At 45.6% G+C, this 27,220-nt stretch overlaps 1 protein-coding gene across 2 annotated transcripts; it reads right to left on the bottom strand.

Annotated features, from left to right (window-relative positions):
* On the bottom strand, positions 1-26,917 carry ATP6V0A4 (ATPase H+ transporting V0 subunit a4). Of its 2 annotated transcripts, XM_063395667.1 has the most exons (21): positions 26,694-26,917; positions 23,287-23,497; positions 22,736-22,814; positions 21,826-21,920; positions 20,665-20,790; positions 20,198-20,292; positions 19,371-19,497; positions 18,703-18,785; positions 14,285-14,378; positions 13,504-13,716; positions 13,080-13,230; positions 12,183-12,322; positions 11,730-11,887; positions 11,189-11,282; positions 8,623-8,741; positions 7,472-7,688; positions 5,758-5,865; positions 3,721-3,846; positions 2,631-2,748; positions 1,448-1,619; positions 1-415 (listed from the first exon to the last, which is right to left on the bottom strand). In XM_063395667.1, the coding sequence occupies exons 2-21, from the start codon at positions 23,401-23,403 to the stop codon at positions 322-324; spliced, it is 2,526 nt and encodes an 841-aa protein (XP_063251737.1). In that variant the 5' UTR covers positions 23,404-23,497; positions 26,694-26,917; the 3' UTR covers positions 1-321. The 2 variants fall into 2 exon arrangements, with proteins under 2 accessions (XP_063251737.1, XP_063251736.1); XM_063395666.1 differs by lacking the exon at positions 26,694-26,917 and having other exon boundaries at positions 21,826-22,814; positions 23,287-23,356.
* Positions 26,918-27,220: the final 303 nt, after the last annotated feature.

The raw sequence follows: 27,220 nt of genomic DNA on the forward strand, positions 1-27,220 counted from the left end.
TCGATTGTTAATAACCAGTTTAATTCCAAAGCTGCATCTCCTCTTTTCAACCAAGCAGTAGGCAGCTGACCCCATCAAAGTGCTGAGGTGCTTGGCAGACATCAATGGAGTCTCAGCTAAGGGTCCAGCCAGCCCAGCTGATATAGGTCAGCTCTTAAATGATACAGCAGTATATCAGAATGTACTAGGACACGTTCATCTACAGATCTTCTTTCAAGGGCCACGTCCCAGTCTCTTTCATCCTGTGTACCCTACTCTGTGGGTGTGACACCACAAGGAAACAGAGCCTGGTCTGAGGAGGGAAGCAGTGATGCACTGGTTTTACTCTTCTGCAGTGCCATTGATGATGTGATTGAAGGAGAACGGAGAAAATTTGTACCCAGCTCCCACGTAGAACTTGTTCTGAAATTCCACCCTAGGGAGGAGCAGAGAGAGGCATCAGGACCTATATCCAGCCCAGAGGCTGAAACATGGCACCCATGGTAAAAAGGAGCCCACAAGATGTTGGACTCTAAGCTGCTAATGTGGCCCTTTATGGGACCAGAAATGAGACACAGGCATCCCAGGGAGCAACATGGCACACATCAGCTCTGACTTTCTTTCAAGCCACACTGGAAATGCTCATCGCAAGGCCAATCAGCAGAACCTTGCCTGGTAACCTGCTTCTAGCAGCTCTGAGAGCTGGGATAACCACCTGCTGGTTGCACACTGGTGGGAGACAGACACCTCCTCCTCCCTGCACAATGACCTGCATCATGGTTTGCCTTGGCAGTCTTTATGATTTGTGCTGGGATATTACTTGCTGGAAAAGACCACAGCGTGGGGCTCAGGTAGGATGCCGAGTTAGGGTGGTGGTGAAGGGAGTTTTGTCACCTTGTTCTTGCTCACATGCTGATGGTGTGTCCACACTGCTGTCCTTGCCTGGACTGATGATCAGTTAAGGCTGGCATGGGCTAGCTTGGAACTGGTTTGCCACAAAGCCTAAGCAGCCTGAAGCTCAGCTTGGGCTGATGTCACAAGCACAGACCCAGGTTTTCACCAGGTTTTGCACTCCCAACTGAACTCCTGCTGCCCTTGGAAGCTGTCGTGTTAGATCCTTGGGTGGGATACAGAGCCAGTGGCGTGGCTGTGCTGCCTTTGGGCCTTGTCGTGCAGGTCAAACAGGGCTCAGAGGCTCTGCATGTTTACTAGGACAGAACTGCAGGTTGCCATTTGCCTCTCATGCTGACAACCACCACAGGTGCAGGAGGACAAGCAGGAGGGAGCAGGTCAGAGCAGGCATCTCTGAGCTCCCTTTGGAAGAGTCTCCCTCAACTCATTTGCCAAAGGCAACTAATGGTCCAGTGCACTGGCACTGCAGGTCTAACGCTGTGCCCACATGTTCCCACACAGCCTGTTCCCTCCCAAAGACTGATCTGGGAAAAGCTCCAGAGGACACTCCACGTACCAGTGCAGACGCAGGGCGTGTAGGAAGGCCGAGAGCCCCTCCATGACCAGCAGGATGGCCACTGTCAGCACTGCAAATGCTGCGAAGATGATGAAGATGGCGATGAGACCCGCCCAGCCGCTGCTGCTGAGCCCGTTGTGCATCACCATGGTCCAGAGGACCTCTGACAGCTCTGCAGAAGCAAAGAAAGGGAAAACAGTGCTGAACAGCAGCCATGGGCAGACACAGCATGCAGTTTGCCAGCTCACCTGTTTTTCACCGTTTGTAGAATACGTATACCCTTAGCTAAGCTTTTTAGTTGCTTTATTTTATTTAGGTATCTGTTCTCCATCTAAGGCTGATGTGTGTTGGCTTCCACTCCTGCTAAGCTCATTTCTGTGCCAAGAGGTACAGTTCACCCCTGTCAATCCATGGCACACCATACCACAGCCCCTCCTTTCTGTTTTCCTTTTTTGTGTGCACAATTCTTTAGGGCAGATGCAACTCCTAGCCAGAGGCATTACCGCAATATTAATAAAAAACACTTCAGAAAAATTAGAAACATTGAAAATTTAAGTTCCTGCCTGAGGCAATTTCTAGTATTTGAGCATCTGTTTTTATCACGAATCAAGACAAAAGACATTGAAATGTTGTACATTTCTCATGGAATGTGATGTTCCACTGAATGTTTCTGGGAAAAACCCCAGTGAAAACTACAAATTCCAGAAGCTCTTGAGCTAGACCCTTTCTTTCTTGTTTGCTGAACAAAATCAAAATAACTGTTTCAAGTAATTTTGGCATTCATCTGCATACCCTAAGGCTATAGCAAGTGCTTCTTGGGAAAAGCAGCTGTGGCTCCCATACTGCCTTCACCTCTGTGAAGGACTGGACTACACAAGTGGATCACACCTCCTACACACTGTGCCACACATTATGAAGACTGTTCCAGAGGGGTGGCTACAGAGCAATGCAGGAAAGGGGCCACAGCCAGTGAATGCAATCAGAGCTGCCAGGGATCACCTCTGAAAACTGAGATGCCCACCACGAAACACTTGAAGTGATCTAACCAGAATCAAAACATCCTGACACATAAATGTCCACAAGTAGAAATGTGGATTTCATGAAGAAATTTGCAGGAATAGTAAAACACCAGCAGAAGCCATGACCAGCATGGTGAGGAGACTAAAGGGGAACAACCACTCACGTGCATGGGCCAAGCTCAGTGCCCAGAGTCGCAGGTAGGAGGCTGTGTTGGAGATGCAGCCAAGGCAGTACTCAATGGTGTGGATAGCTTGGTGGACAAATACGTCTCCAAAATTGAACTGAAACAATAAATTGCAACAAAATGACAAAGTTTTATAGGTTCTCACTTCAGGGCTTTCGGGTTAGCAGAGCAACACCCCAACAAAGGCTCTTCATACTCCTTTTCCTTGCTACATCCTGAGCAACAAAAAGGTATTTCCCAGGAAGAGAGACTGCTCTGAAAAGTGTTAGTTCTGTATGATCTTCCCATACATTCTTTCTAGAGAAATACAATTCCAGTGAAAACAAGATGTTTGGGAAACAGCTCATGTTCCACTCTTCCGATTTCAAATCCTTAAATGTCAATCCAGTAGCTGCCAATCTCTGTGATTTCTTATAGAGACAGAAATTCATATGTAAAATAGGGGCTTTCAGACTATCTGCCTAAGGGCATGCACATTTTGAGAGATATCACTGAATAACTGTATCTCATAATAATGAATAAGCAAATCTGTGAAGGTTCCCTGTGACTGGGAACAGCCAGCCATATCCACACTCAATATTGGTGATACTCCCAACTGCTACAAATATTTCTGTCACTTTTTCTTGTGTTGCTTCCTACAGCAGAAACTCTTGACAATATCTGCCCAAGGAAGGATTCTCTCCATAGTCAACGATTCTGGCTGCCAATTTTAAATGCTCCTTTGCAATTTAGAGGAAGGAAAGCTGACTGACTCTTGGGAAAGGGTTAACCTTCTCTAGGTGCAATGTGCAAGTGAAACAACCACCCCAAGCAAAATCTTGAGGTTTGCAAAAGCTTGAGGTTTGCAAGAATGCCTGCCATCACCAGGCAAAACCAAAGGAAAAGTTTAGAGGAATTAATGCAATGAAAGTTCAAATCCTATTCTGTTTGAAAACATAAACTGTTACAACACTGTGTGTTAAAATCTTGTTAGAAGGAAGGGCTGGCAACTCTGCAAAAGTCTTCTGCTTGACTTTGTGTCTTCTACTGTTGTGTTTGTCTGAACAATTTTCTGTCCAGATTTTCTTACCTCTTCATCATCACCGTCATGTCCTTCATGGCCACCGCTGTGGTCTCCCTGGGAGACTTTCTTGGAGTGATTGGTCTCTGGGACATCTACCTCATTTTCACCTCCTGAGATGGCTTGAGAACGGATCTTTCAGAAACAAAATGCAATATGTTTGGTTGATTCCTAAATGAAGGAGTCCATAGTACAGAACTCCCTCAATAACCTCATGATGGGTAACACGTGAAGGATTATATCATGAACACGAAGAAAGTTTCAACAATAGTTATTGTGGGCCACAGAAATTGAATATAACCACCAAATGGCTAATAATGCCTAAATATTTTCCATCCTAGAGCATTTTCCAGTGATTCCAACTACTTTGTAGCTAGTTTCTAGTGTCAGAATGCACTCTTTTTTCCCACCACGAGAAAATCCATCACTTTTAACAAATGAGAAAATTGAGGTACTTTTAAAGCTGATGATCCCAATTAGATGGGTGCAAATCAAAGGAATTAGTGTCAAGTGAAAGAGCAACAAAGCCTGAGAGGATCATATGACTTGATGAAGGTCACACAGTTCTTGGATATAGGCAGAAATAAAATTCAAAGTTTTTGATTCACTTTAAATTGACAAAAACCTCGTGGCAACCTCTCTGCAATTACTATTTACAGGACTTTTCTAGAGGTCTGAACGACTTGATTTAATAGTCCTGTTATACAGTGTAACCAAATAGAGACCTCGTGGCTTCTGTCAGGTTCTGCCTTGTCACCCTCTGTAGCCTCCAGCAGGTCTCATGAGAAAGGTTGCCTGACAACATACAGTTTCCTATTGCAGCAGTAATGATTGTCACACCTGCTTTATCTTTGTTTTACCTGAATGTCAGCATAGAAAACAGACTTTGCTGCAGACATATAAATCTAGGGGAATGTAGGATGTGATCAGACAGCTAACATATGAAAATTAGGAACAGAAATATGGGGGCACAATAGGAGGTGGGTAAAACCTGTCAGATGTTCCTGGCATAAAAGCAGGAGATGGAGTCAGCCATGTCAAGCCTTCATCCAAATCCCAGATGATAAAGACAAAATAAGAAATTACAGTGCAGAGGCAGGGCTGAAAAATCTCCCAGGGACCTGGCTTTCAATTATAGGTCAGAAGTGACTGGGTTGGAAAAGGTCAAGCAGTAAAACCAGCATCTCTTTCTTCAAATGGAAACATCTGTGCCCTATAAAAGGTACTCCAGGCACTAACTCTGACTATAAAGAGAAGTAAATCTTGACTGACAAGTAAAGTCCTGTTAGTGTAATAAAGAGGAGAATTAATGATCAACTGGGAAACTGCAGCTGCCGCAGTTGTGTGTTGAGAAGCTGTGGGCAAACCACAGAGCCCACGGGAAGGAGGGCTCTGTTAATGTGAAGGCAATCACTTAAGGAAGAAAGAACTACTAGAAAGCAGGCAACAGCTTTTAAATCAAGCCTCTCCTTCAAGCACTGTTGCTCTCTCCAAGGCCAGGACTTTCACAGATGCCCTGTTTCTGCAGAGCAGCAAAGTAATGGTTAGTGGAGATTGTGGACTGACAATTGAGGTCTTTTCCCTGTCTTGCCTTCACCAGCACTTCAATCTTCTATGAATCTTCTTTGGATTGGATACAACAGGTGAAAGACCTTGGTCTCACCTTAACAAATAGGGTATGTCCTTGGCAGCAAAACTTCTGCTTCCAGGGAAGTGTTTCCTTCACTGGAGATATTCAAAAGCTATCTGGACACAAACTGGACTAATGAGCTCTAGGGGACCTTCTTTAAACAGGGAGTTTGGACCAGATGACCTGCAGTGATCCCTTCCAAATTTAGCCATTCTCTGATTCTAGTTTAAATGGTTTAGACATGTCCATACACAAGTCCTGGGCATATGTGGCATAAAGCATACTTTGAAATTGTCAGAGAAAGCTTGAGGTCAGAGAAATGCAGAATTACATCACTGCAAAGAGTTTTTGGGGTCTGTCTCCCCAGCTTTGTCTTTGCTGTACTAAATACCCCCCAGCTGATCCACGTCCCTTACCATGTGCTGTGCTTTCTGGTGGTTGGCTCGGAGGATGAAAGGTTTAATTAGGAGCATCCAGGGAACAGCAATCAGAGCAAATATGACCAAGAAACTCTGCACTTCTTTCTAAAAGACAAAACAACAAAAGCCAAAAGTTGCTTTACTTCCTTTAGCCAACTACATTTATGGTTAGAAACCTGAGTCTATATAATGGTAATTTTTTTGATATAACAAAAAGGACCCCATGTTTTATTTGTTGTATTTGGCTGTATAGTGTATCCTCTGCTTGCGAGAATGTAAAAATAAAGGTATAGTGCTTAAGGCTCCAGAAAGCAGCTAGAGATGGTAGGAGACCTGGAGATGAAAGGCTTTTGTGCTGAAAATGGTTAATTTACCAAAATCCCATGCTACTGACTTGAACCTGGCTGCTCAGTGTCCCAAGTGAATGTCCATGTCCTAACTCTGTGTGAGTCAGTCAATCTGCCTTGCTGTGATCAGTGTAGAATGGCTGCAGGAAGAACCAAGTCATTCAAGTCTTGCCCTGGATTTGCTCCACATCTGCAATTCCAGAAGGAATTGAACCCCCATAGCTTAGGCTTGGTAGCAGACTGTCCCCACAGTATAAGGTGTTCTTACACTGCAGTATGGCACCCCTATTGCTGTCCTGTCATAACTGTCTGTACTTTCAGAAAACAACAAAACAAACAAAGAAAACCTTAAACTACAACTTCTGCAATATTTTTAAAGCTGGTTCAGATGTCTGATCACCTTATGATTTGGCTCATGCAATATTTTCATTCAGACTACCCAGGCAGATAGCACATTCTGTTCATTGTGGAGCAGGGGGACAGGAATATGAGAAAAAAACCTGCCACCTTGGGAAAGCTTTGGGTTATTAGAAAGCACGTTATCTAAAGACTTTTTGAAGGCTGGGAAGACTGTCTTTTTCCAAATTCCCCCAAATCCTTAACACAGTTACTTGGAGCTGATCAGGGCTCTCCACTGACTCACCAGCTGTCCCTAAAACTGAGCTCGTGTTGGAGTGCCCAGTGTGCAGCTGTATAGATGTGGGTGCACATGTGTGGCTGGAGGCAGCACTTGCTTTCAGATTCTTCATTGATGCTGCTGATGTAAAATCAATCAAAGAAAAAACTCCCATGTTCTGAGAATATAAATAGACATGACTTTAAAACAAGTTTTCTCTTAGAGGAGATTTTTTTTGCTTGCTTTTTATTTTTTTTTAAGTGAACTCCCAAGAGGAGTTATTTCTGACAAAAAGCTGCCAGAAAATCCTCTAGCTACTTCTACTTTTTTAGGTGAAGATATAAAGAATTAAAGCTTTCCAAAGATGAAATAGGAACTTATCAAGAAAGGAAGCTATCTCTAGCATTGTGGCCAGACTGCAGGACAGCATGCCTGCAATACCCAGCTTCGTATCTCTAGTCTTTGATTCTTTTCCCTCAACATCTTCAGTATCTTCATCTATCCACATCATCCCTCACTATCTTCAACTGCATCATTATTCTTGTAAGAATGACACTAGGAAAGAGATTTCCTCTGCTTCACTGATTGATAGCTGATTTTTCCTGCCTGTAGACAAGGCCAACAAAAATACCAGAAGAATAAACTTCACTTTATGTTTGAGCTTCTGAGCCTATATCTTTATGCCCACTCACCAAAACACCCACTGAAAATACAAAACTACAGTGGTTTCAGCCTGCTTGATCCATACCTGATGCAGATACAATGGAGCATTTGAAGTATCACTATAATTGAACAGAAACATGTTGATAAAGTGGATGAGGATGCTTGGTGCACTCTGGGATGAATGGACATCAAAATGACACCATTTGAAAATAATCATGAAGACCAAGTAGCCAAAAAGAGAGATAATAAAAATCATCTCTGGAATGAACTGTAGGATAATGTTTATGTATTTCTTGAAGTAGCTGGAAAGAATGAGGAAAGAAAACTAATTAGTACAATAGATATTAATACAAGTTTGCACCCAAGTCTGGCAGTACTTAGTTTCTGGAAAATAACCTAACAATTTTACAACTATCACTAGCCAAGAAAGAAGTCCATAATTACAGGCTTTATCAATGAAAGCCATTGTTAAAATACAAAAGCTCTGTTATACTCACTATCTTAAGGTTTTTGTACTTGACCTACCCGTATCTCAGCACCTCAAAGAATTGTTACATTGAAATAAAAGCCAGTTTACAAAAAATGACTTATTCACAAAGTTGAGCATTATATGCTGAGAAAGGTTAGAACCAGGTGTAGTATCAATCCTGTAAGGTCCTCTGTGTCCTCTCAAAAATTTTCTGTCCTTGAAGGTCATTACACAGTGCAGCTTTGGAGAGTCTCTCAACACTACAGTGTCAGCCCTGCAGTCTATCACCAATTTTTATTTGTTGTTGCAAAACATAGAAGCAGAGATATAGACAGGCACACCCACAAATCCTGACCAAGGGCTGCTAAGCTAAGTGACATGCACATGCACACACTCTGTAGGATTTCAGTGTGTTTTGTTTTAGGCCAAAAGAGCTTCTCTTTCAAGAGAAAAGATGTCAATGCTGGGGGGTGCTACATCTTTTTAATTTAGTATGCTTCAATATTTCTGCAGAATTGAGAACATAAGAAAGTAAGTTAAAAAGAGAGTTTATTGAAGAAAATACCTGCAATGTTTTGGCTGTCCTTTGGACTCAGCACTGTGTGTCAGCAGTTGTGTGAGTCAGTCAGTGTATGGGACATTTCTACTCACACTGGGGAAAGGTCAAAGCTCAATCATCAGTCCAAAATATGAGGCTTTCTCTGAATGAAGGACAGTGATGAGGACTTGTGTGCTGCTGCAGCAACAGGCTGGTGAAATGAACTTACATGTGGTTGAAGAGACTGAGTATCACTCCAAAAATCATGTGCACAATCCCTAAGACAACCGACATCTTCATTTTGTAGGAGTTCAGGAAAGTCAGCTTGTTCGATGCAACATTCCAGATCTTTGGGTATAGGAGCAGGGAGAGAGAAGAACAAGATTTTTCAGGTGTTTGATCAATAAAAGGTTTGTGGAAGTTGTTGCTTTGACACCATCAATTTACTCCTACCAGTTCTAGTAAGAGGGTAGCAAGGCACAGAAATCTAGATGTTCCTTTTGTTACTTTTCACTCTGCCAAGATATTAATCTAAAATGTATCAAGTATTAGACTTGTTTAACACAGGAAATAACAAGGATTTAAAGTGATCCTATGACTTTGCTTCAGTCCTCCAGAAACCACTGCAAAGGCTGGTAGCAGAACCTAGATCTTTTCTGTCATTTCCTGTCCTTAGGCTGAGTCATCTTCTTAAGCAAAAGTGAAAAGGCATGAGAAAATCCCTCCTGCTGCAATCAAAATTAGTTCCACACTCACCAGAGAAGTACTGAGGATAGAGCATTTTCAAACTTTTTATTTGAACAGAAAAAACTCTCTTCAACTCTTTGGCAATGGCAATCAGCTTACTGTCTGCCTCTCTGCACTAACCATTTAGTTATGTCAGGACACACATCCCTTCTCAGTGCTTTTTTATGCTAGAGAGCTTCAGGGTTGCTTCTCCTTTATTTTCAAACTTCCTAGAACCAAAAGTCTTCTGTCCTCAGAGACAGTAAGTAGACACCACATTTTAGACACTAAGTATAATACCTGGAGAGAAAGGAGGAAGACAGGATCTTTTGGAGGGCGAAACATTGGCTTTTGCGTGTCTGACATGCTTTGCCTCTCCTCTGGATACCAAAGAGACTGCCTAGCTTCTTCATCTCAGGGTGACTTTTTTTCCAGAACACACCTCAGCCATCCCAGCAGGATTTGCAGGATGCCAAGAGCCATCCATCCTTCAGGGCAGATGACACAGATAATCTCCTCAGAGAGGGCCACGAAGGGGCTGGTGCTTCTAGTCCACCCCTTCCCTGCCAGCACTTGTTCAGCCATTCTTCCCTCCCAGCCAGGACTTTAATGCTCTTGAACAGGGAGAAGCCAGGTTGGAATAGGTAGTCTAGTCAGCCTAAATTAGACACGTATCAGGGCAACACGCAGAAAACTCACCTGCTTCTGACGTGATTTTCTGAACCAGACTGCCCACATACTAGGCAGAGCTTTAGAGCTGAGTTTACAAAAAACTGACTACAAGGTCAATGTCTCTGAAAACCAGGGAGAGCAGAGTTTGTTTGGGTGACCAACTGAAATGATAGTGGAACCAGCAGGGATGGGCGTTATTTCACTAATATGAAGATTGAAACAGGAAAGCTTGATGTTAAATTCATTTCAATACATGATAAAGACAGAACAACAAGAAAAAGGGAAAAAGGATACAGAGAAGAAAATTTGACAAAGTTAATAACACTGGCATTTACTTCACATTTCATGCAACAAATAGACTGCATGAAATTTGGAAGTTTGCCTTCAAACTGATGAGGTATCCCTGAAATGGGTGAAGTACTTAAGGAGACAGAGTCCAGCAGATGTGTGGCAGAAAAGAAACTGTAGCACAAGACCAGTCTCCAGGAAAATGGATCTTCCTTTCTGCTTACCATTTTGCTGCTGCCTATGCAGAACTGTCAGCAATATATTAACTGCTGATTGCTAAAGGAAAGCACCAAAAGGACTGACGAATTGGAGGGTGAGTGGTGGTGAATGAAGTTGTATTGAATAATGTGGCACCTGAGCACCATGTAAAGAGTATGGAATAAGGGATGGAATGTGCTGGTTTTGCCTGGGTTAGAGATACTTTTCTTCATAGAAAAGTATGGTATGGGGCTGTATTTTGGATTTGTGCTGAACACTGTCTCGATAGTGTAGAGATGTTTTTGTTATTGCTGGGCAGGGCTTACACAGAGACAAGGCCCTTGCTGCTTTCTGCACTACCTGGCTGGTGAGGAACCTGGGGGGTTGGGAGGAGACACAGCCAGGACAGGTGATCCAAACTGACCAAAGGAATATTGCAGACCATAGGACATCATGCTCAGGGTATAAAGTGGAGGGAAGAGGGAGGAAGGGGGGATGTTTGGAGTGAGGGCATTTGTCTTCCCAGATATCCTTGGATGTGATAGGCCTCTGCCCTCCTGGAGATGGCTCAACTCCTGCCTGCCCATGGGAAGAGAGAGATGACCTAATTCTTTACTTTGCTTGTGTGCACAGCTCTTGCTTTCCCTGTTAAACTGCCCATACCTCTACCCATGAGTTTTCCAGCTTTCACCCCTCCAGTTCTCTCCCTGATCCCACTGGTGGGGAGTGAGCGAGGGGCTGCGTGGGGCTTGGCTGCTGGCTGGGGTTAAACCACAACAACTATGTAAGGAACAAAGAACAAGAAGTGAAAAGCACAGCTTCAGGAGAGAGTGCAGGGAGCTACTGATGTACCTGATGTGGAGAAACAGGACTGAAATACAAATTATCTTAGAGCAATTTAATTTAATTACCGGATCTATTCCAAATGGATATGGATTTCCAGAGTAGACTCCTGGGACTGCTGGATCCAACTGCAGCACTGTGTTTTCTAGAAGCACATCTTTACTGCAAGAGAAAAGGGAAATTACCTTTGCAGCTTAATCTCGCCATTGAAGCCCACGGTATATTTATGTGAGGTGTGCTGGGGACTACCACAGGATATCTGCAGCTGACTCCAGCCTTTCTGTGACCTGTTATCCTGCACTTGTGTGCATGTAAATGGGCCCCACACAATGGCAGCCTCCCTCACACAGATGATTCTCTATGCATCAGTCCTAGACACCTGCAGATTTTTATGCACATCAGTGCCTGAACAAACAGGCGTGTTCCCGGGACTCTACATTTCCATTTCAATAGTGAGTTCATCTGTGTGTATGAGACAAAACCTCTGATTCATTCATGACTGCATCCACAGCAGGGAGTCCTTCCCTTCCCCACACAGGCAGTCTCTCTTTCCAAGCCTACATGCTCCATTTGGTGTGTTTTTACTTCCTTCCTACATTTCGTACTTACTTCCAAGTGTTATTTTTAAACATGGGGATGATATGCCAGGAAGAACCAAAGAAGTTGAATGATTTGGAGAAGCAGTCATTGTAGATGAAGCCAGTGTACATGGAGAATATGCCCATGAGCAGGATCAGGTAGCGTCCACTGAAAAAGGTGTTCCAGATCTGGAGGGGGAGAAGGCAGCACCAGTGACCAAAGTACCTGCAGGTCCATCAATTGATGGGCCTCAATCAGCAGTAGACATGATTGTACTAGTCTGTGTGTATATAGTTACTCATTGAAAATTTTGGTCCCTCAGGCCCTCTGTGTATAAGTAAGTTCAATTGGCAAACCTCTGGCTCACAGGTATCTTTGAACCATGTCCACACAGCCTTTGGGAGGCTGGATGTCCCCTTTATCAAATGGGGCTGATGAGCCTTTCCCTGTGCTGATAGGCTGCACCAGCTCCCTGGTACTCACCTCATTAGTGCTTTTCTGGGCCAGAAGGCTCTTCTCATTAATGACCATCCAGAGTGCAAAGCCCAGCATGACAGCGCCGTGGCCACAGTCCCCAAACATCACCGCAAACAAGAAGGGGAAAGTAATAATAGTGTAGGGAGCTGCAGGAGGGAAAGGGCAAGGAGCTCAGCTCCCTCTGAACAAAAAGGCCTCATCAAAGAAGCAGTCTACCCCAGCAGGCCATTCCTTACAGGTGGTGCCTTTAAAGGTCTCCTCAATCCCTCTACTACACACTAGGCAGTCAGATTTAGTGCAGAACTAGCTTTACCATCATGAAGAATACTCAATTGTGTGACCTGTACCTTCCTTGCAGTTTTATCCCTTGTTTCTTGCCTCACCATAATAAACATCATGTGTAGAGAACTGCATTCTGTTTTGCAACACAAAAATGTATTTGAAGGTTACTATCATGTTTCTCAACTGCTCAGCCTCAACAATCTGAGTTAATCTCACTCTTTCACATAGGCCCCCCTTTCTAGGTTTCTGTTAATTCTCAGTGGTCCAAGATTCTCTACCATTGTTTCAAACTTCTGTCATCCTTTTGACCTCCTTTGCCTCAACACAGGGAAGTCAACTTACATTTCCCTTATGAGCTTAGTTCTTTTTCTCAGAACAGCTACCTCACCAATTGTTCTCCATCCTGTATTTGTATAGTTCCTTATTTCCACCATAATCATTCACTGAAGACCAACAGCCAAATTATTTGCCTGAGAAAATCCATGACTATACACTTAACAGTTCCAATATGGTTCATATTTCTCAGTCAGCAGTGGGTACATTTTTTTAGGATAGTGAGAGAGCTCAAAGGCTTTACTTTGGTTCATGCAAACCAGATGCACGTAGTTGACTGTTTCTCACCCGGGTTCATCTCCCTGTAGTTGCCCACACCATATGCATCCACGATGTTCTGAAATCCAGCTGTGAACTTGTTGGTCCTGTTGAAGGTGGGTGGTGCCATCTTGGTGTGTATGGCAGTGAGGATGGGGGCAATCGTGGAGCCACTGCGTTCCTGCAAACCCGATGACAAGGACAGACACAGAGTGAAGAACTGGCCCCATAACACCCCTTCTGGCTCAAGGGTCTGTCACAAACCTGCCAACGTTTAGTGCTGACCTTAAGCTCCATCTAAAGATGAAAGGTCAAATGACATTGGGACAACCTCGACTTAAAAGAGAAAAGGGAGCCCCACATTACAGTAAGAGACCTGTTGGAGCATATGCTCAACATATAAACAATTCAGTGCAAGTGAGAGTTTCAAGGACCCAAAATGTTGCTCTCTTACCATTCCTTGATGGAGAGCTCTTTTTATCCGGTCAGCATCAGCCACTGGGAACCAGATCTCTGCAATGACACACTGCTGGGTGACATCGATGTTACAGCAATTCAGGATGTGGTAGATGGCCTTGATCTTCTTCACCTTGATCCCCCAGGACCACAAGTTGGCTGCTGCCTGATGCAGCAGTCGTTGGCGGTGGGATTCAGTTTGTGTTATCACCTGTAAGCACAACAAAACACTCGAGATAGGGAAGCACAGGGGGCAGGATCTACTCAGTTAATTGGAGAGGGCAGGTGGAAGAGGGTTGATGAAAAGGAACTGTTTGTATGAGTGTGTGGGAGAGCAGCGTGTGCAGGTGTGGACACAGGACCACTCAACACCAGGTGCACACTGCTGCTCACCCAAGACTCTCCCTGCATGGTCCTGAGTCACTGTAAGTGTAGAGATCAGTGGGAGTCACTGAGATGTGGGATTTGCTCCCTCCCCAGTTGCTTATGGACTGGCCACATCTCACCACATGCTCCCAAGCTGCCATCTCCTGCAGGCAGCTCTGTGCCATGAACTTGGGGCATATCACACCCATGAGCAGAACTACAGTTCATGGTCTTGGGACCTCCATGTGTCCTGTGGCCACCACAGTGCTGCTGCATAAATGAGAGATGGAGATAATGAGATAAGGTGGTGGGAAGACAACCTGTGTGGTCTGCAACATGGCTTCAGACAGGACAAATATCTGGGCAGGTCTCACTTATAGGGTTCAGTCCTCAGTAAAGCAACTGCCACTTACTGTGTTTAAATCCTCGATCCTTGTGTTGACTCCATCAAGCATTTCTCGGCGCTCAGTGGCGGACTCTGGACAAGGATAGACTGTGGCACGAAATCTAGCCTCAGTAAGAGACAGTTGAGAAACACCTGTTATTTGACTGAGTTCTCTTCCTCTGTACTCTTCTCATCTCAGGGAAGCAGGGAAACTGGACTTCACTCCTGACCCAACAGTACTCACATACCACAAAGTTGCACTTGTTCTTGCAGAAACATGCAAATAGGTACATTTATCTCTTAATGAGAATAAGAATCCCTTCACCTGTTCTGGCTAAAAACCCCTGCTTGTCTTAGGTGACACAGGACCTGATGTCATACAGAGGTCAGCACTAACATGTAAGCACCTCCCTTCTGTCCACAAGCTGCTTGAATTTTGACGAGACTCAACAAAAACCCACCCTGGCAAAGGCAGCCTCGCTAACACAGTTGCCAACAGATGTCCCTCTTGCACCGAGGCTGGAAAAATACCATGTCCCTGTCTCTGCACTATCCTCCTGCAGACACTGGGAGAAGGCATCGGCTGAGCTACTGCTGCACTGCAAGCAAATGCCCTTTGTTCGGGCAAGCTGCATAAGTAAATAACTCTGTAAAAACAAACAAGCAGGCAAACAGACAAAAGGACTGTATTTCCAGGATAAAACAGGAGAATGGCTGTATGCTTCTGGTCCACCTGTTTGGCTAGACACCCTGGGAACAAGGGAAGGGTGGGTGAAGGGTTTTAAACACCTGAGAGCAGTATCTGTTACATCAGCTTAGATAAACCAGCATAAAAGCTTTTATAAGCTTACCCCAAGGTTCTGTTTGGAAGATTCAGTGGGTTTGTTTAGTGTGGTATAAGAAGGACTAATGTGGGATTCTAATTGAGTGAAAGCTCCATGCAGGCACTGCTTCAGCTATGGCACAGAGCTCGACCTTCCCCAGCACAGCTGCAGGTCACTCTGCTGTAAAGGTGCTTCCACCTCAGCACATTGCAGTGCTGTACAGCCCTGTATGATCCCAGCACAGACAATTAGAAATGGGTTGCATGTCTCTCTGAGAAGTCTGCAACTACCTGTCCTGCCTGCCAAACAAGTCCCAGAGTACTCTTCATGCACAACAGCAGGCACAAGGAGTTCCCCCGGGACCTCACAGGCCACAGGGTGCACTGCTGCTGCTCTCTGCCTGCAAGCTTGAACTGAGCACAGGTGCTGCAGTAACTAAAATAGCAGATATCCCTCCTTCTTTTCCTGCTTGGCTTGTTCAGTGATATTAGTGCATGTGCCACCCTTGCTGCTTTGAGATTGACCATCATATTTGCAGGAAGAGATCCCTCCTCTTTGCAGAGCAGAGATCTCCTGGCCCTGACCTAAGGCAACACATTTCCACCATCCTGCCGTGGATACACTGAGTTAGGGTTGCTAAAGGGCTGTCTTTCTGCATGTGAGATGAATTAAAAGATGTTACAGGGTCATAGGTGTTTATCCCTGTTTAAGAGACAAAAATGTGCAGGCTCTGTGTACATATAAGCATCATATTCTGGCTTTGTCTGAGAACAGGATATTTCACCACCTGCTCTATAAAATCAGTTCCAGCACACATACAAGTGAGGACAGTTGCAAATTGAACAAAACATGCTGCAGTTTCCTAGAGATCAGCCCAGAGCTGTGTGTAATGACAGCACGTGCTCTTCAGCTAAACTTCCCTTTCCAGAATTGAATTTCTCCTCACTCAACACCTGGTATTCATTTCCAAAGGTTATTCACCCTACCTAATTATTTCCATCTTCTTATTCTTCACAGCTCTTAGTTCATCTTTAATAAGGATTTTTAATCAAACTTGAAAGCTTATTCCTCCATGCTGTACAGTTCCCCCATTCCCAATAACGTTATTGCAGCAGTGCTGCTTTGATCTTTTAACAGCCATTTTGCATACTGAGTATCAGCTTTGCCCTAATGGCACAGACATCTCTGAAAGCTTCAGGAGAATTCAGCAGGGAATCCTTACATTGATAAACCCAGTTTAGTATTCACATTAGTACTGAGGCAGCAGCAAGAAAAGGAGGAAAAGAAAAATTCTTACATTTTCCTCCTTCCTGCTCCCTCTACACCTTTCACTAATAAATTTGTGCATGGACTTAATGCTTATGAAATTGGCAGACTAATGTTACCAATTAGAGTCAAGCAGGGACTGCAAGCGTAACCTGAGGCACACAGCTCTGCAAACAAATCTCAGCCTGTCTTGCAGGAGGCTGGCTTAGACCAGTCCCCCGATTTTTGCAGGATATTTACTTGCCATGAATGATCACTTAGTGCTGAGCAGAGAGATCCTGCTGTGGCTGGAATGGCACTGCCATCTACTTTGGATATAGTCAACCCTGCCTTAAAGGTGGACCAGACTAAGATGTCTTGGGTACCAGGGACAGCTGATGGCCCACAGAGCACAAAAGGAGTGTCAGAGGATTAATACATTTAGAAATCTGCCACACAGGAAAACACCCATGTATATGGAACCAGAATATTTGAAAGGAAGAAGGAACATAAAAGATAACTTCATTAGCACTGGAAAGAGTGTCCTGTGGATTTGTCTTTGGTAGGTGTATTTTCCTTCAGTTACAAGGGCCTGAGAGAAATCAGTCTAAGTTCCTTTCTACAAACCTACCACCACATACATCTGCAACACTAGCTCCTAGAAACTTTGCACATCACAACCTCCCTGCAGGGATCTGCTCACATTTCCAGCACTGCCTCATCCCTAGCTGCAGAAAATTGTGCCTATGGTTTGGGTGATTTTGGTGTCAATCTACAATAAATATGTTGAGAGGCATTGCATTGCTTGTTCTTTTACTCCCATCCCAGAAAAAAAATCTTTGGCTTTTGACTGCAGGGAAGTTTAAATGCTGCAGGGGAAAAACAATTACATCCAAAATGAAGAACTTTCAGAACTCTGTGGGCAACCCCAGCTGGTTCTAAGTGTATGACCTGGTGACTTGCAAGGCCATCGGCACAGGGGAAAATCCAATGGGAAGCATTCACCACCAGCAACTACCCATGCAGAAGGGGAGAAGGGTTCTAAACAGCATTTAAAAAACAGGCAAAGAAATGAGACATAAAAAGGACATGGGCCTGATGAAGCAAGTCCAAAGGAGGGCCATGAAGATGATCAGAGGGATGAAGCACCTCTGCCATGAGGAAAGGTTGAGAAAGTTTGGATTGTTCAGCCTGGAGAAAAGAAGGCTCCAGGGAGACCTTACCACAGCCTTCCAGTACCTAAAGAGGCCTGCAGAAAGCTGGAGAGGGACTTTTTACAAGGGCATGTAGTGACAGGTTGTAGGGGGAATGGCTTTAAACTGAAAGAGAGTAGGTTTAGGTTGAATATTAGGAAGAAATTCTTTACTGTGAGGGTGGTGAGGCACTGGCACAGGGCGCCCCAGAGAGGTTGTGGATGCCTTCCCTCATGTCCATGACAGCTTTACAGACAGATGCCCACCTCAGGAGGGCTGAATTTTTTTCTGGGTGGGCACTGCCCTCCACTGCTCATAGAAGGTGTATTGGAGGGCCCCATTTTTAATGCAGGAATTGCTAACAGACCTCAGGGTTCTGTCACTTCTTGGGACTGAAGTCGGTCATGCCACCTGAATGAAAGATCTACCTGCTTTTATTCTGATTAAAGGCAGGATGTAAGGAAAGACCTGCCCTAAATGCAGATGTCAGGGAAAAGCAGTTGCTCAGCCTCTCTCTGCAGCCTCTTGGCTGGCCCTGCCTGGCTGAGGAACTACACCTGAAATGGGTTTGGTAACAGCAGACAGATCCTCTCATCAAATCTGATTTACACTGCAACAAAGCTCATTGGTCATCAGCCTTATGAAAGAGTAACAAAATATTCAACCTGAATTATCTTTTCAAGATGCTTAACAGGCTGGAAACAAGTCAGGTTGTATGAAGATTTCACTTTTCTGCTGGGCTCTGTCTCTGATTACACAGATAGGCTCAAAGGCCTTGGGAAAGGGTTTAAACTACAGCATCATCTTTTTATGAAGAAATGCAGGAAGGCTTGAGAACAAGTTGAGGGTTACCATGTTTCCAGTCCTCAAGTTAGGGCCTCTGATTTTCAGGGGAAGAGTGCTGAGTATTTTTTAAACAACAGTCCCCTTTTAGATGTTCCAAGTTATAAACCTAGCAACTAAAGCTCTCAAAAGCTGTATGCCATTTTGGAAAATGTAGAATCTCCAGTTCCAAGTGCCAAGGTGATGGATATCTTTCATGATCAGGAGGAGGGAGGTTTTCTGCAGAGCTGACAGCTGCGGAGCTGGAGATCTGATATCTAGCTCCAAATTCAGCCAGCCTGGACTGCCAGTAACCACCTCTATGGGGGAGTCATTGTGGCTTACCCACAGGCCTGCCTTACCCATCACAAATCTTCTTGATTTTTAGTTTAAGCTGCTCTCCTTGATAGAAGATAATGAACACATTCTTCTTCACCTCTTCTCTCTGCAACACACAATTCAAGCAGAATTTAACACACCTAGAGTCCAGTGCAGAAAACTTGGTATCTTTTTTTTGGCAGCCTTGGTACTGGTTGTTTTTATCCCCCCATCCCCAGTTTTCCATCAGCAGTGTTTTCCCCAGATGCTCTTTCAGGAAACAGGCATGGGCAGCAGCTCTGGGGTTATGGGGGAAGGAGCAATGTGGAGCAGAGGGGAGAGTTCCACTGGGGCACGGGCCCCACCCCAGAGACACCAAGGGAAATTGCCCCTCCATGGCTAATTCCAGGTGGGGACAGCCACAGCCCACTTCCATGGTGGTCCCTGTAATGCTGATGCCCCGTGAGGCCTCTTGTGCATCCTGACAGGCAGGAAAAGGAAACCACCTCAACAGCAGCAAAAGGGGAAAGCAATGTCAAAGAAGCTTCCCCAATCCTCAAACTGTCCCACCTTTCCCGTACAGGCTGCCCCCACACACCGAGCTCTGGAGAGGCAGCCAGTGCTGCAGCACAGTCCAGGTCACCACTTTTGTGTCTGCAGGTCACAAGGGTCCACAAAGGGCAGAGGAAAGCTAAACCAGGTTGGTACCTACTGTCACAGGGTCCTCCATGGGGGTGTCCATTTCTGTGTACCTCAGGTAGATGTTTCCTCTGCAGGCTCGCCACAGTAAACGCTCAAAGGGGATCATCCTTTCCCTCTTTATTACCCCTGCTGTGAATCTGAGCAGAGTTACAAGATAAATAATTTACAAGCCCATTCTATGCCTTTTAGGACCTGTAGCACACATGATTTCACAAGCTCTTGTTTTCTAGCCAGGGCTAGCCAGGGCTCTGCTGCTGCTGCTGCAGGCACTTCTAGGAAAACCTTCCCTGTTCAAGCCTGGCTTTTATCTCAATCTGCTGACTTTACCCTATTGTTCTTTCTTTAAAGAAAAACTTTCCTAGCTCAACAAGTGAAGGTGAAGAGATAATTCTGGCTAGAAATGGAAGAATGGAGAGATGCCTGAAGTCACACAAATGACAGTGCCTGAATCTTTACTTTCCTGTTTTCCTTTTCTGAGAAAGCATCAGACTGCAGCCATGGCTTTTTCTGTGGTTAGACATCCATCCACTAGGACCAGGCTGGTAGCCAGATACCTGAGTCTGTGGGTGAGATGCCTTAAGATAGCAATTTTCAGTCAATACCTACTAACGGAGCACTGGAATTTGTGGCCTGGAAGTAGAAGTCCATTTGTCCCACTGACCCATAATCTGACCATAGTTTTGATGATAATTCCTGAGGACAGTCACTCTCTTATCTTCATGAAACAGCTGTGCAGAGCACCCTCTGCTAAAAAGCTGAAGGAAGCTGTGCCAGTGTCACAGCAGTGCAGAACAGGTGAGAAGTCTGGCCAAGCTGGAGGCCATCACCAATACACACCCCAGCTTGGCAGCTGCAGCAGCAGGAGTGCTCCTCAGTTCCAGCAGTCCAGATGTGTCTTCACTGAAGAAATCATCTGGCAGATTGGTTTCTGCCTGGAAAATGTTAGTTTTAAAAAACACTCTTCAGCATTGCCAGTTTGAAAACTATTTTCACATTTTTCTCTCAACAATTTTTCCCCAAAGGTAACTTTCCATAGAGATTTAGATCAAAGGAAAAACAATAAAAGTAAACTATATCTTAGCAATGGGAAAGCATAAATGCTGTTCTCAAAGAGAGCTGTGAACTAAGTTTTTGAGCCTCACTGACACACGGAGCAATGCAGGCTCTGAAGTGACTGAGGTGCTTTTGCAAACCTCATAATGGCTTGTGGTAAAGACCTCTAAAAGCAACATACACCAAATGAAAGTGCAAGTATCTTTAAGAACCTTCCACATTTCTGTTGGAAAAGCAAAGAGGCCTCTCACCTCGAAGAAGTCCTGGGTTTTCTTCAGCAGGTGTTTGAGCTCTGTCAACTCAAGGAAGTTCTGCTTCAGTGTTTGCTGGTTCTGGTTGGCTTCCAGCAGCTCCGCTTCAAGTTTCTCCAGCACTGTCTGTTTAGGGTCCAAGCACATCCAGAAAAAACTCTGAAGCAGATCAGTGGCTCTTTCCTAAGCTGATACCAAATCTCAAACAACAGTTTTGGGTTTTGTTTTTATTTTTTTTTCCCCAGGGAGAATACAGAAACATTCAACAAACACTTTGATAAACACTTTTTTTGTAGGAAGATATTAATCAATGCCAATGCATCATTTTTCCATTGCAAACATTCCCTGATGGGAGTGTTGCCCTCTTCTGGTATTGGAGCTCTGCTGCCCCTGATCCAAGCACAGGCAAGTAGGTGTGTGTGTGGTGTAGATGTCTCAGCCTGCCTGGGTATCTCTGTGGTTCCTCAGACATCTCACACCCAAGACTGACTGAGGGTCAGTTTACTGACTACAAAAGCAACCTACATTAGTTTAGGTTCATTAGCTATAAGCCAAAAATTAGGTGATGACATGGGGTCAGGAACACAGCAGGAAACCAAACTGCTTGTGAAGCGGAAGCCTTTGGAAAGTTTGATTTTTCTTTCTAGTCACCTGCGTATGCAGCATTTTAAAATCACCCTGTCAGTAAACTTTGCTTCTAGCTGGGCTAGAATAAAGCATCCCTTGCACATCCTAAAGCGAGGCACAAGTATTTCTGTCAGGCCCCAGTATCACAACCATACTCCCAGCAGGACAGGCAGTCCTGGGGTTTTTGTGCAGTGAAGTGGGTTCTAACATCATCTCTCTTGGTAAAACAACAAACTGTTCTTATTCTCTCCTATAGGATGATGTGGGCATTCTGTGAAAGCAATGCTTTTTCATTAATATGTGGGACCAGAGGGATGTTTCACAGGGGATGGTAAAAAGACTGGGCTCCTTTAGGAACCTTCAGAAGGATCAGCCTCAGCCTAAGTGCTGAGGCAGCAACTTGAGGAGAACCTGCTCAGGCAGGGAGAGTTGTGCCAGCCTCAGGCACTAGATTCTTCCTTGCAGGGAGAGCTCTATTGAGCACATTACACAGACAACCTGGTGCCTCTTCTGGGTCCATTCCAAATTCTGTACCTCCATATCAATCATTTCCCGAGGCAGGGGTGTCTCTGGGTACTTTTCTCCTTTGACTATCTCAACATTATCTTCCATCTCATTTTCCAGAAAACCTGCAAGGAAAGAGCAGAAATCTCCACACAGAAGCATCCCTGGGGCATCATCCTGGTCATCAGCTTGTTGCTCAGCCAGGACCAAGGCATCCTGTGGCAGTGTGACAAGATTAAGTGATATACAAAGGCCATCACCCCAGGGCATATACACAGCCACCAAGGAGTTAACACCCCCAGCCTTCTTTCTCAGTGGAGATGCTGTTTCTTCTGAGGGCATGGTACCCACTCCCACGTGGGCAGCCCTCAGCCTCAGCACAAGTGGCCACCATGGCCCCTTTTATTTGGGGCAGTGAGTAAGGCACACAGAAAGCTCAGGTTCCACTGCTTTGCCCAACAATGCCAAGTGCTGCCACCATGGGCACCAGTGTTGTGGTGGGGAGAGTGCAGAACTCCCAGAACACACATCCACAGGACAGTGGGAATCATGAGCTCTGCTGCTTGGGTTTTAAGGATTTATCCCAAGGCTCAAGCCCTTGGCCACAAGAAGTGCATGCCAACAGCTGGTGCACTGATGTAAGAGTCAGGTTATCTGGACCAGCCTCCTGCTCAGCCCCAGGTTTATCTTGTGATTCTATAAAAGCTTATCAACCTCCTTTCAGTTCAGTCGGCCATTTTCAAAACAGGGGCAACAATTTATTGCTCATATGGGGTGAAGTGGTAATTAGCTGATGCATGGAAAACATTTACAGGGGCTCAGATGAAAACATCACCATTTTGCCACTAATTCTGCTCCCCAGTGTGAGAGCTCTTGAAGAACTGAATCCCACACCACCAGCTGGCAGGAATCCGATTGCACTTGACAAGCGTTTACTTACGCAGGATCCTCTCCAAGGATTCGCACCTTCTCACTTCATTCACAAACTTTCTCTGGAAGCTGTTGACATTCACATTCAGCTAAAAACAGGAGGGAAAACAAGCCTGGGGCTGAAGGCTGCACAGTGCTGCACTCATTTTTAACATCAGCAGAAAACGAGTGCCTTTGGTGCGGACGGCAAACACCACTGTGTCTGAGAGGGCAGGGCAGGGCAATTCCGTGGGCTTCCTCATGGCCTGGGACATGGGGCCTTCCACACAACTTTGCTGTGACAGCAGGAGTCACAGAGGAGCCTACATGGAGAAAGTTCCTGCATCCTGGTGATGCAAAGGACTGCTCTATGGTTGTGCAGAGCACTGGATGGGGACTCGGGGATGGGTGGGGCCTTGGCATGATGTTTGGGTTTCGGAGCAGCCTTGGGGAAATCCCGCCCTCACCATGGGCTTTTTGGCCTCCCTACAGGTGCATCTTTCCCAAGTGCTTTGGGGAAAGGACAAGCACACCCTGGGGCACATCTCCAACAGCTCAGCATGCCAGCCAGGCACTACTCACATCTCTGAACTGGACCAGCCCCAGCTCCCCGAGCTCAGCCACGCAGCAGTAGGCAGCCTCCACCTGCAGGAAGAGCTGCCTCAGGCTCATCTCCTCACTCCTGAAGACAGAGGCCATCTCGTCCACTCTCCTCCAGCCTGGGAGGCCCTGGGAGTCCTCGTGGTAGCAGCACGGTCTTCCTTGCCCAAGCAGGTGCAAAAGGAGCCAAGCTCTGCAGGAACATTGGGGTCACTGACTCAAAGGGCTGGATGATAACCCAGTGCTGCCCATCGTATCCTCCAAAAGGGTTTCTTCACCTTCTAAGAGCCTCTTTGAACCCACATGAGGCTTGTCCTGGTTTAAGGGGAAGTGAGTTTTTTCAAGAGGCTGTGGTCAAACCAATCAGTGGTCAGGTTTGAATATTGGCACTTTTAGTGGCCACTGAGAGGTTGGACACGCCTCCGAGGACACAAGGGATTAAAAGTGAGGCCTCCCAGAGGGAGTTCCTCTTTTCTGGCTGCGCTTTCAGGAGAGGAGCCCCTTTTCCCTCCTCCCCTCCCCAGGCTGGGTGAGGGAGGGGGGGCCATGTGGCCAGGCTGAGGTAGGCCCAGGGCCCTGGGGAGGGGAAAGAGAGAGAACAGGACTGGAGATGGGCCAGCCCCATCCAGGATGGAGGGGTGGAGAACTTGGGGGTGCCTTCCGTCCCCCTGTCCATCCGTCCCCCTCTGTCCCCAAGGAGAGAGACTGCTGCTTCAGAGTTTCGAACATTGGCAGCAGCCAGCAGTGAAGAGAGAGCGGGAGGAGGGGAGAGGAGAAGTTCCCGGCTGTGTAAAGAGGTGCCCAGTCTGGGACCCTGCCGGGAGCCAGGAACTGTTAACCCTTCCTTCGCAGAAGGAAACTTTTTCCCAGACATTGATTCTCATGGCTAGTGGTTTCAGAAGAGAAAGAGAAACAGCCTGGGACCGAGATGATAAAGTTAGAAGATGAAAAGAACCCTAGATGGGCAGAGATTGAAGAGGAGTGGCTTCGGAGCTGGACTTTTCTTGCATAATGTTAGCCATAGACTGAACTCAAGTCTCTTTTGAACATAAACTGCATTTGGGTGGATACAGCTGCCCCTGCTTTTGCTACAGTGACTGGCACTTGAAGAGTGGAGCGAGCAGAGAAGAGAGGGGGAGGGTGTGGTGGCGCCCTCTGCCCTCAGGGGAGACCTGCTCCTGGAACCCCGGCCCCAAGAGAAAGATGGGGAGAGCTCGGCATGCAAGCATCCTTAAAAGAGCCCTATAGCAGCTTTGGCCCATGGACAGTGGTGAGAGCACTGGACATGGAAAAGAGAGTGTCGCCCTGGCAGACTTCTCTGGGCGGTGCCACAGGTGACATGGAAACACGTAAAGGGTGGATCTGTGTTTTCTGAGGAGCAGTCTGTGGTGCGAGAGAGACTCCTCTCTCCCTTGCTGAATTGAAGATTAGTTTATTTGAGTGGTGATTGTTTGATTTAAAACCCAAGGTTTTGGTCTATGGATGGTAGCATGTAGGGGGTGGAAATTGGGGGAGGAGAAGAAATGTTCTGGGAAGGTTTCATTTCTGTTTTTGTGTGTGTTTAGAGTTTTCCTTTCTATTTCTGTTCTTATGTAATGTAATAAAGTTTTGTTGTCTGTTTTCAAGTTTTGGGCCTGCTCTGCTCTGTTCCTGACCACATCTCACAGTAGCTCATTAGGAAAAACATACACTCGTGGTTGCATTAACATATGGCCAGTGCTAACCTATGACAAGGCTTCATCCCACCAGAGCAGTGATAGATGCTAAGCTAGGTGTGTGCCACAGGGAAAGGGGAGAGTCACCAGTCTCCTGTGATAAATGATGAGCAAATACCCTTCCTTGTCCTCTGCTGGACCTAAGCGCTTCAGACAGGCTCTGTATTTTGCTTTTGGATGCTGTGATTGGAAAGAACTCAATTTCTCTTTGCCTTAAACACGCAGACAAAAAAAATTCCAAACAAAACAAACCCCATTAATTTCACCTTGCAATTAGACAAGTGGAAGAGGCCTGCCTATTTTTTTATCACTTTCATTGATAGTGTGAACATTGCAAACCCATCTGGAGCATCTTATATGGGTGTGGGGAGAAGAGCAGACTATTTTCTGTAAATTAAAGCAACCTTTAAGATTTCAGAAGAATTTTCTCCCCATAAAGGACTGTTTTCAAAATAAGATATATGAAATAGCACGCATTGCATGAAATTTCCTCTCTTCACTATGCTTATTATTATTTACTTTGAATAACCTGAACACAGAAATGCTCTTTAGTTGTTTTCACAAAAAATTAACTGATCAGCATGCGCAAACACAGTAATTATCTTTTTCCAGAGAAAAAGATGCAAGTAGATACACTTGTTGCATTTAATTCTGTAGCAAGCCTATGGTTTATAAATAGCAAAACAAAATCCCTTTGCAACTTCCCTTGTACTTGTCGACAAGGGTGGCAAGTCAATTGTCTTTATCCCTTTCTGTCTCTATGAACCTTTTCTTTCAGCATTTTTTAAACAAATTGTGGATTCTATGAATTCTCTTTATAATATTCAAAAGATTAATCTTAATAGAAGAGAAGCATTTCACAAGATAGTAAAGGCTTGCTTAACAGGAGCATGATAGTCACAGGTCTGTATTTGCTCAAATGCCCTGGGAATTTTCCTTCTCCTGTTCTCTGAACCCATTCACTCGAAAATTTTAAGATCCCGAAGAAACAGTATATGGTAAGTAATATATTGAACTGTATTTTTCACAGGAGAAAGAGACAAAAGCTGCAAGAGAATCACTACTCATGCAAAGTAAATATGTAGTAAGTAAATGAAAAAGTTTGAGAGATCATCAAAGTGTCCAATCTTAATTTCTTTAGACTGAAAAGTGTGAAGAAATGATAATCTAAAGCAGTTTGCATTTCTAAACCTGCAATTAGCTTCCATTAAAAAAGTGCTAAATCCTTAGAGGTAATAGAACAGTACTCAAATAAAATATTTAGAAATATCTTAATTAAGCTGCTCTAAACCATCCAAAGACAGGGTTCGACTCTCCCTTGGTAATCTGTCAGGGAAAACTCCAAAAGCTCACTTTCATCCTGATTTGGAATGAGAGAAATACCTACTCCAAGGAAGGCAGAGCTGTCACCCCTCAATTATTCCTACAGATGCAGGAGGCTTACCCAAAAGCACCTGCTGGCCAGCAATGCTTCTGTCAAAATCACCACCCTCCCGGTTTTTGCTTTGGCAGAAGAAGAGTTAATTGAGAAATCCCTCACATTTTCCCCGCCGCTGTTTCCATTAAAATGCATTAGAACGCCCCGGCTTTGGGCAGGGCAGACGGCAGCGCTGTGAGGTGCTGGGCAGAAGGGGCAGAAGGGGCAGAAGGTGCAGAGGTGTCCCCGGGGTTTACCTGTCAGCCCAGGCTCCTTTCCGCCGGGCCCTCTCCCCAGTGTCCCCTGGCTCGCCCGTGTCGGTCCGCGGGTGACAATGACAGCGGGGCTCTGCAGCGGCGCCGGGAGGGGAGGGCAGCCCTGGCCAAATGTCCCGTCCCACCCAGGGCACGGCAAACCTTCGCTTTTAAGGTGAGAACTGGTCTGGACCAGAGAAGGGGAAGCCTTTCCGTCCCAAAGCAGCCCCCAGGTGGACGGGACAGAGCGATTTCTGTGCCAGGGCTGTGCCAGGCGTGTTGTGGCAGCACGCGGCTTGTTGGGACTGACAACAGAGGGGACAAGCTGGCTGTCACCGCCCCGGCCACCCGAGGGGAGCGACAGCCCTGGAGCCAGCTGTGTGACACTTCATCTGCGAGCCCTGCGCCGAGGGGCGGCCGCCAGGGAGGTGGAAAAACCCTCCGCGCTGTTTCTCGCCGGTTTTTCCTCGCTGAAGGCAATCTGGGCAAGGACAGGGAAACAACGGGAGATTAATGATTTCCCTGGCGCA

This window comes from Prinia subflava, chromosome 4, assembly GCF_021018805.1.
Source record: "Prinia subflava isolate CZ2003 ecotype Zambia chromosome 4, Cam_Psub_1.2, whole genome shotgun sequence".
In the NCBI taxonomy this organism is placed as follows: Eukaryota; Metazoa; Chordata; class Aves; order Passeriformes; family Cisticolidae; genus Prinia; species Prinia subflava.

Excerpts from the sequence above, each read along its gene's own strand:
- ATP6V0A4 (XM_063395666.1), bottom strand. The coding sequence starts at position 22,137 with ATGCCCTCAGAAGAAACAGCATCTCCACTGAGAAAGAAGGCTGGGGGT. Across the intron at positions 13,717-14,284 it reads GGATCGAGGATTTAAACACA|GTGATAACACAAACTGAATC; the intron begins GTAAGTGGCAGT and ends TTGTGCTTACAG. Across the intron at positions 12,323-13,079 it reads CTACAGGGAGATGAACCCGG|CTCCCTACACTATTATTACT; the intron begins GTGAGAAACAGT and ends TCCCTCCTGCAG.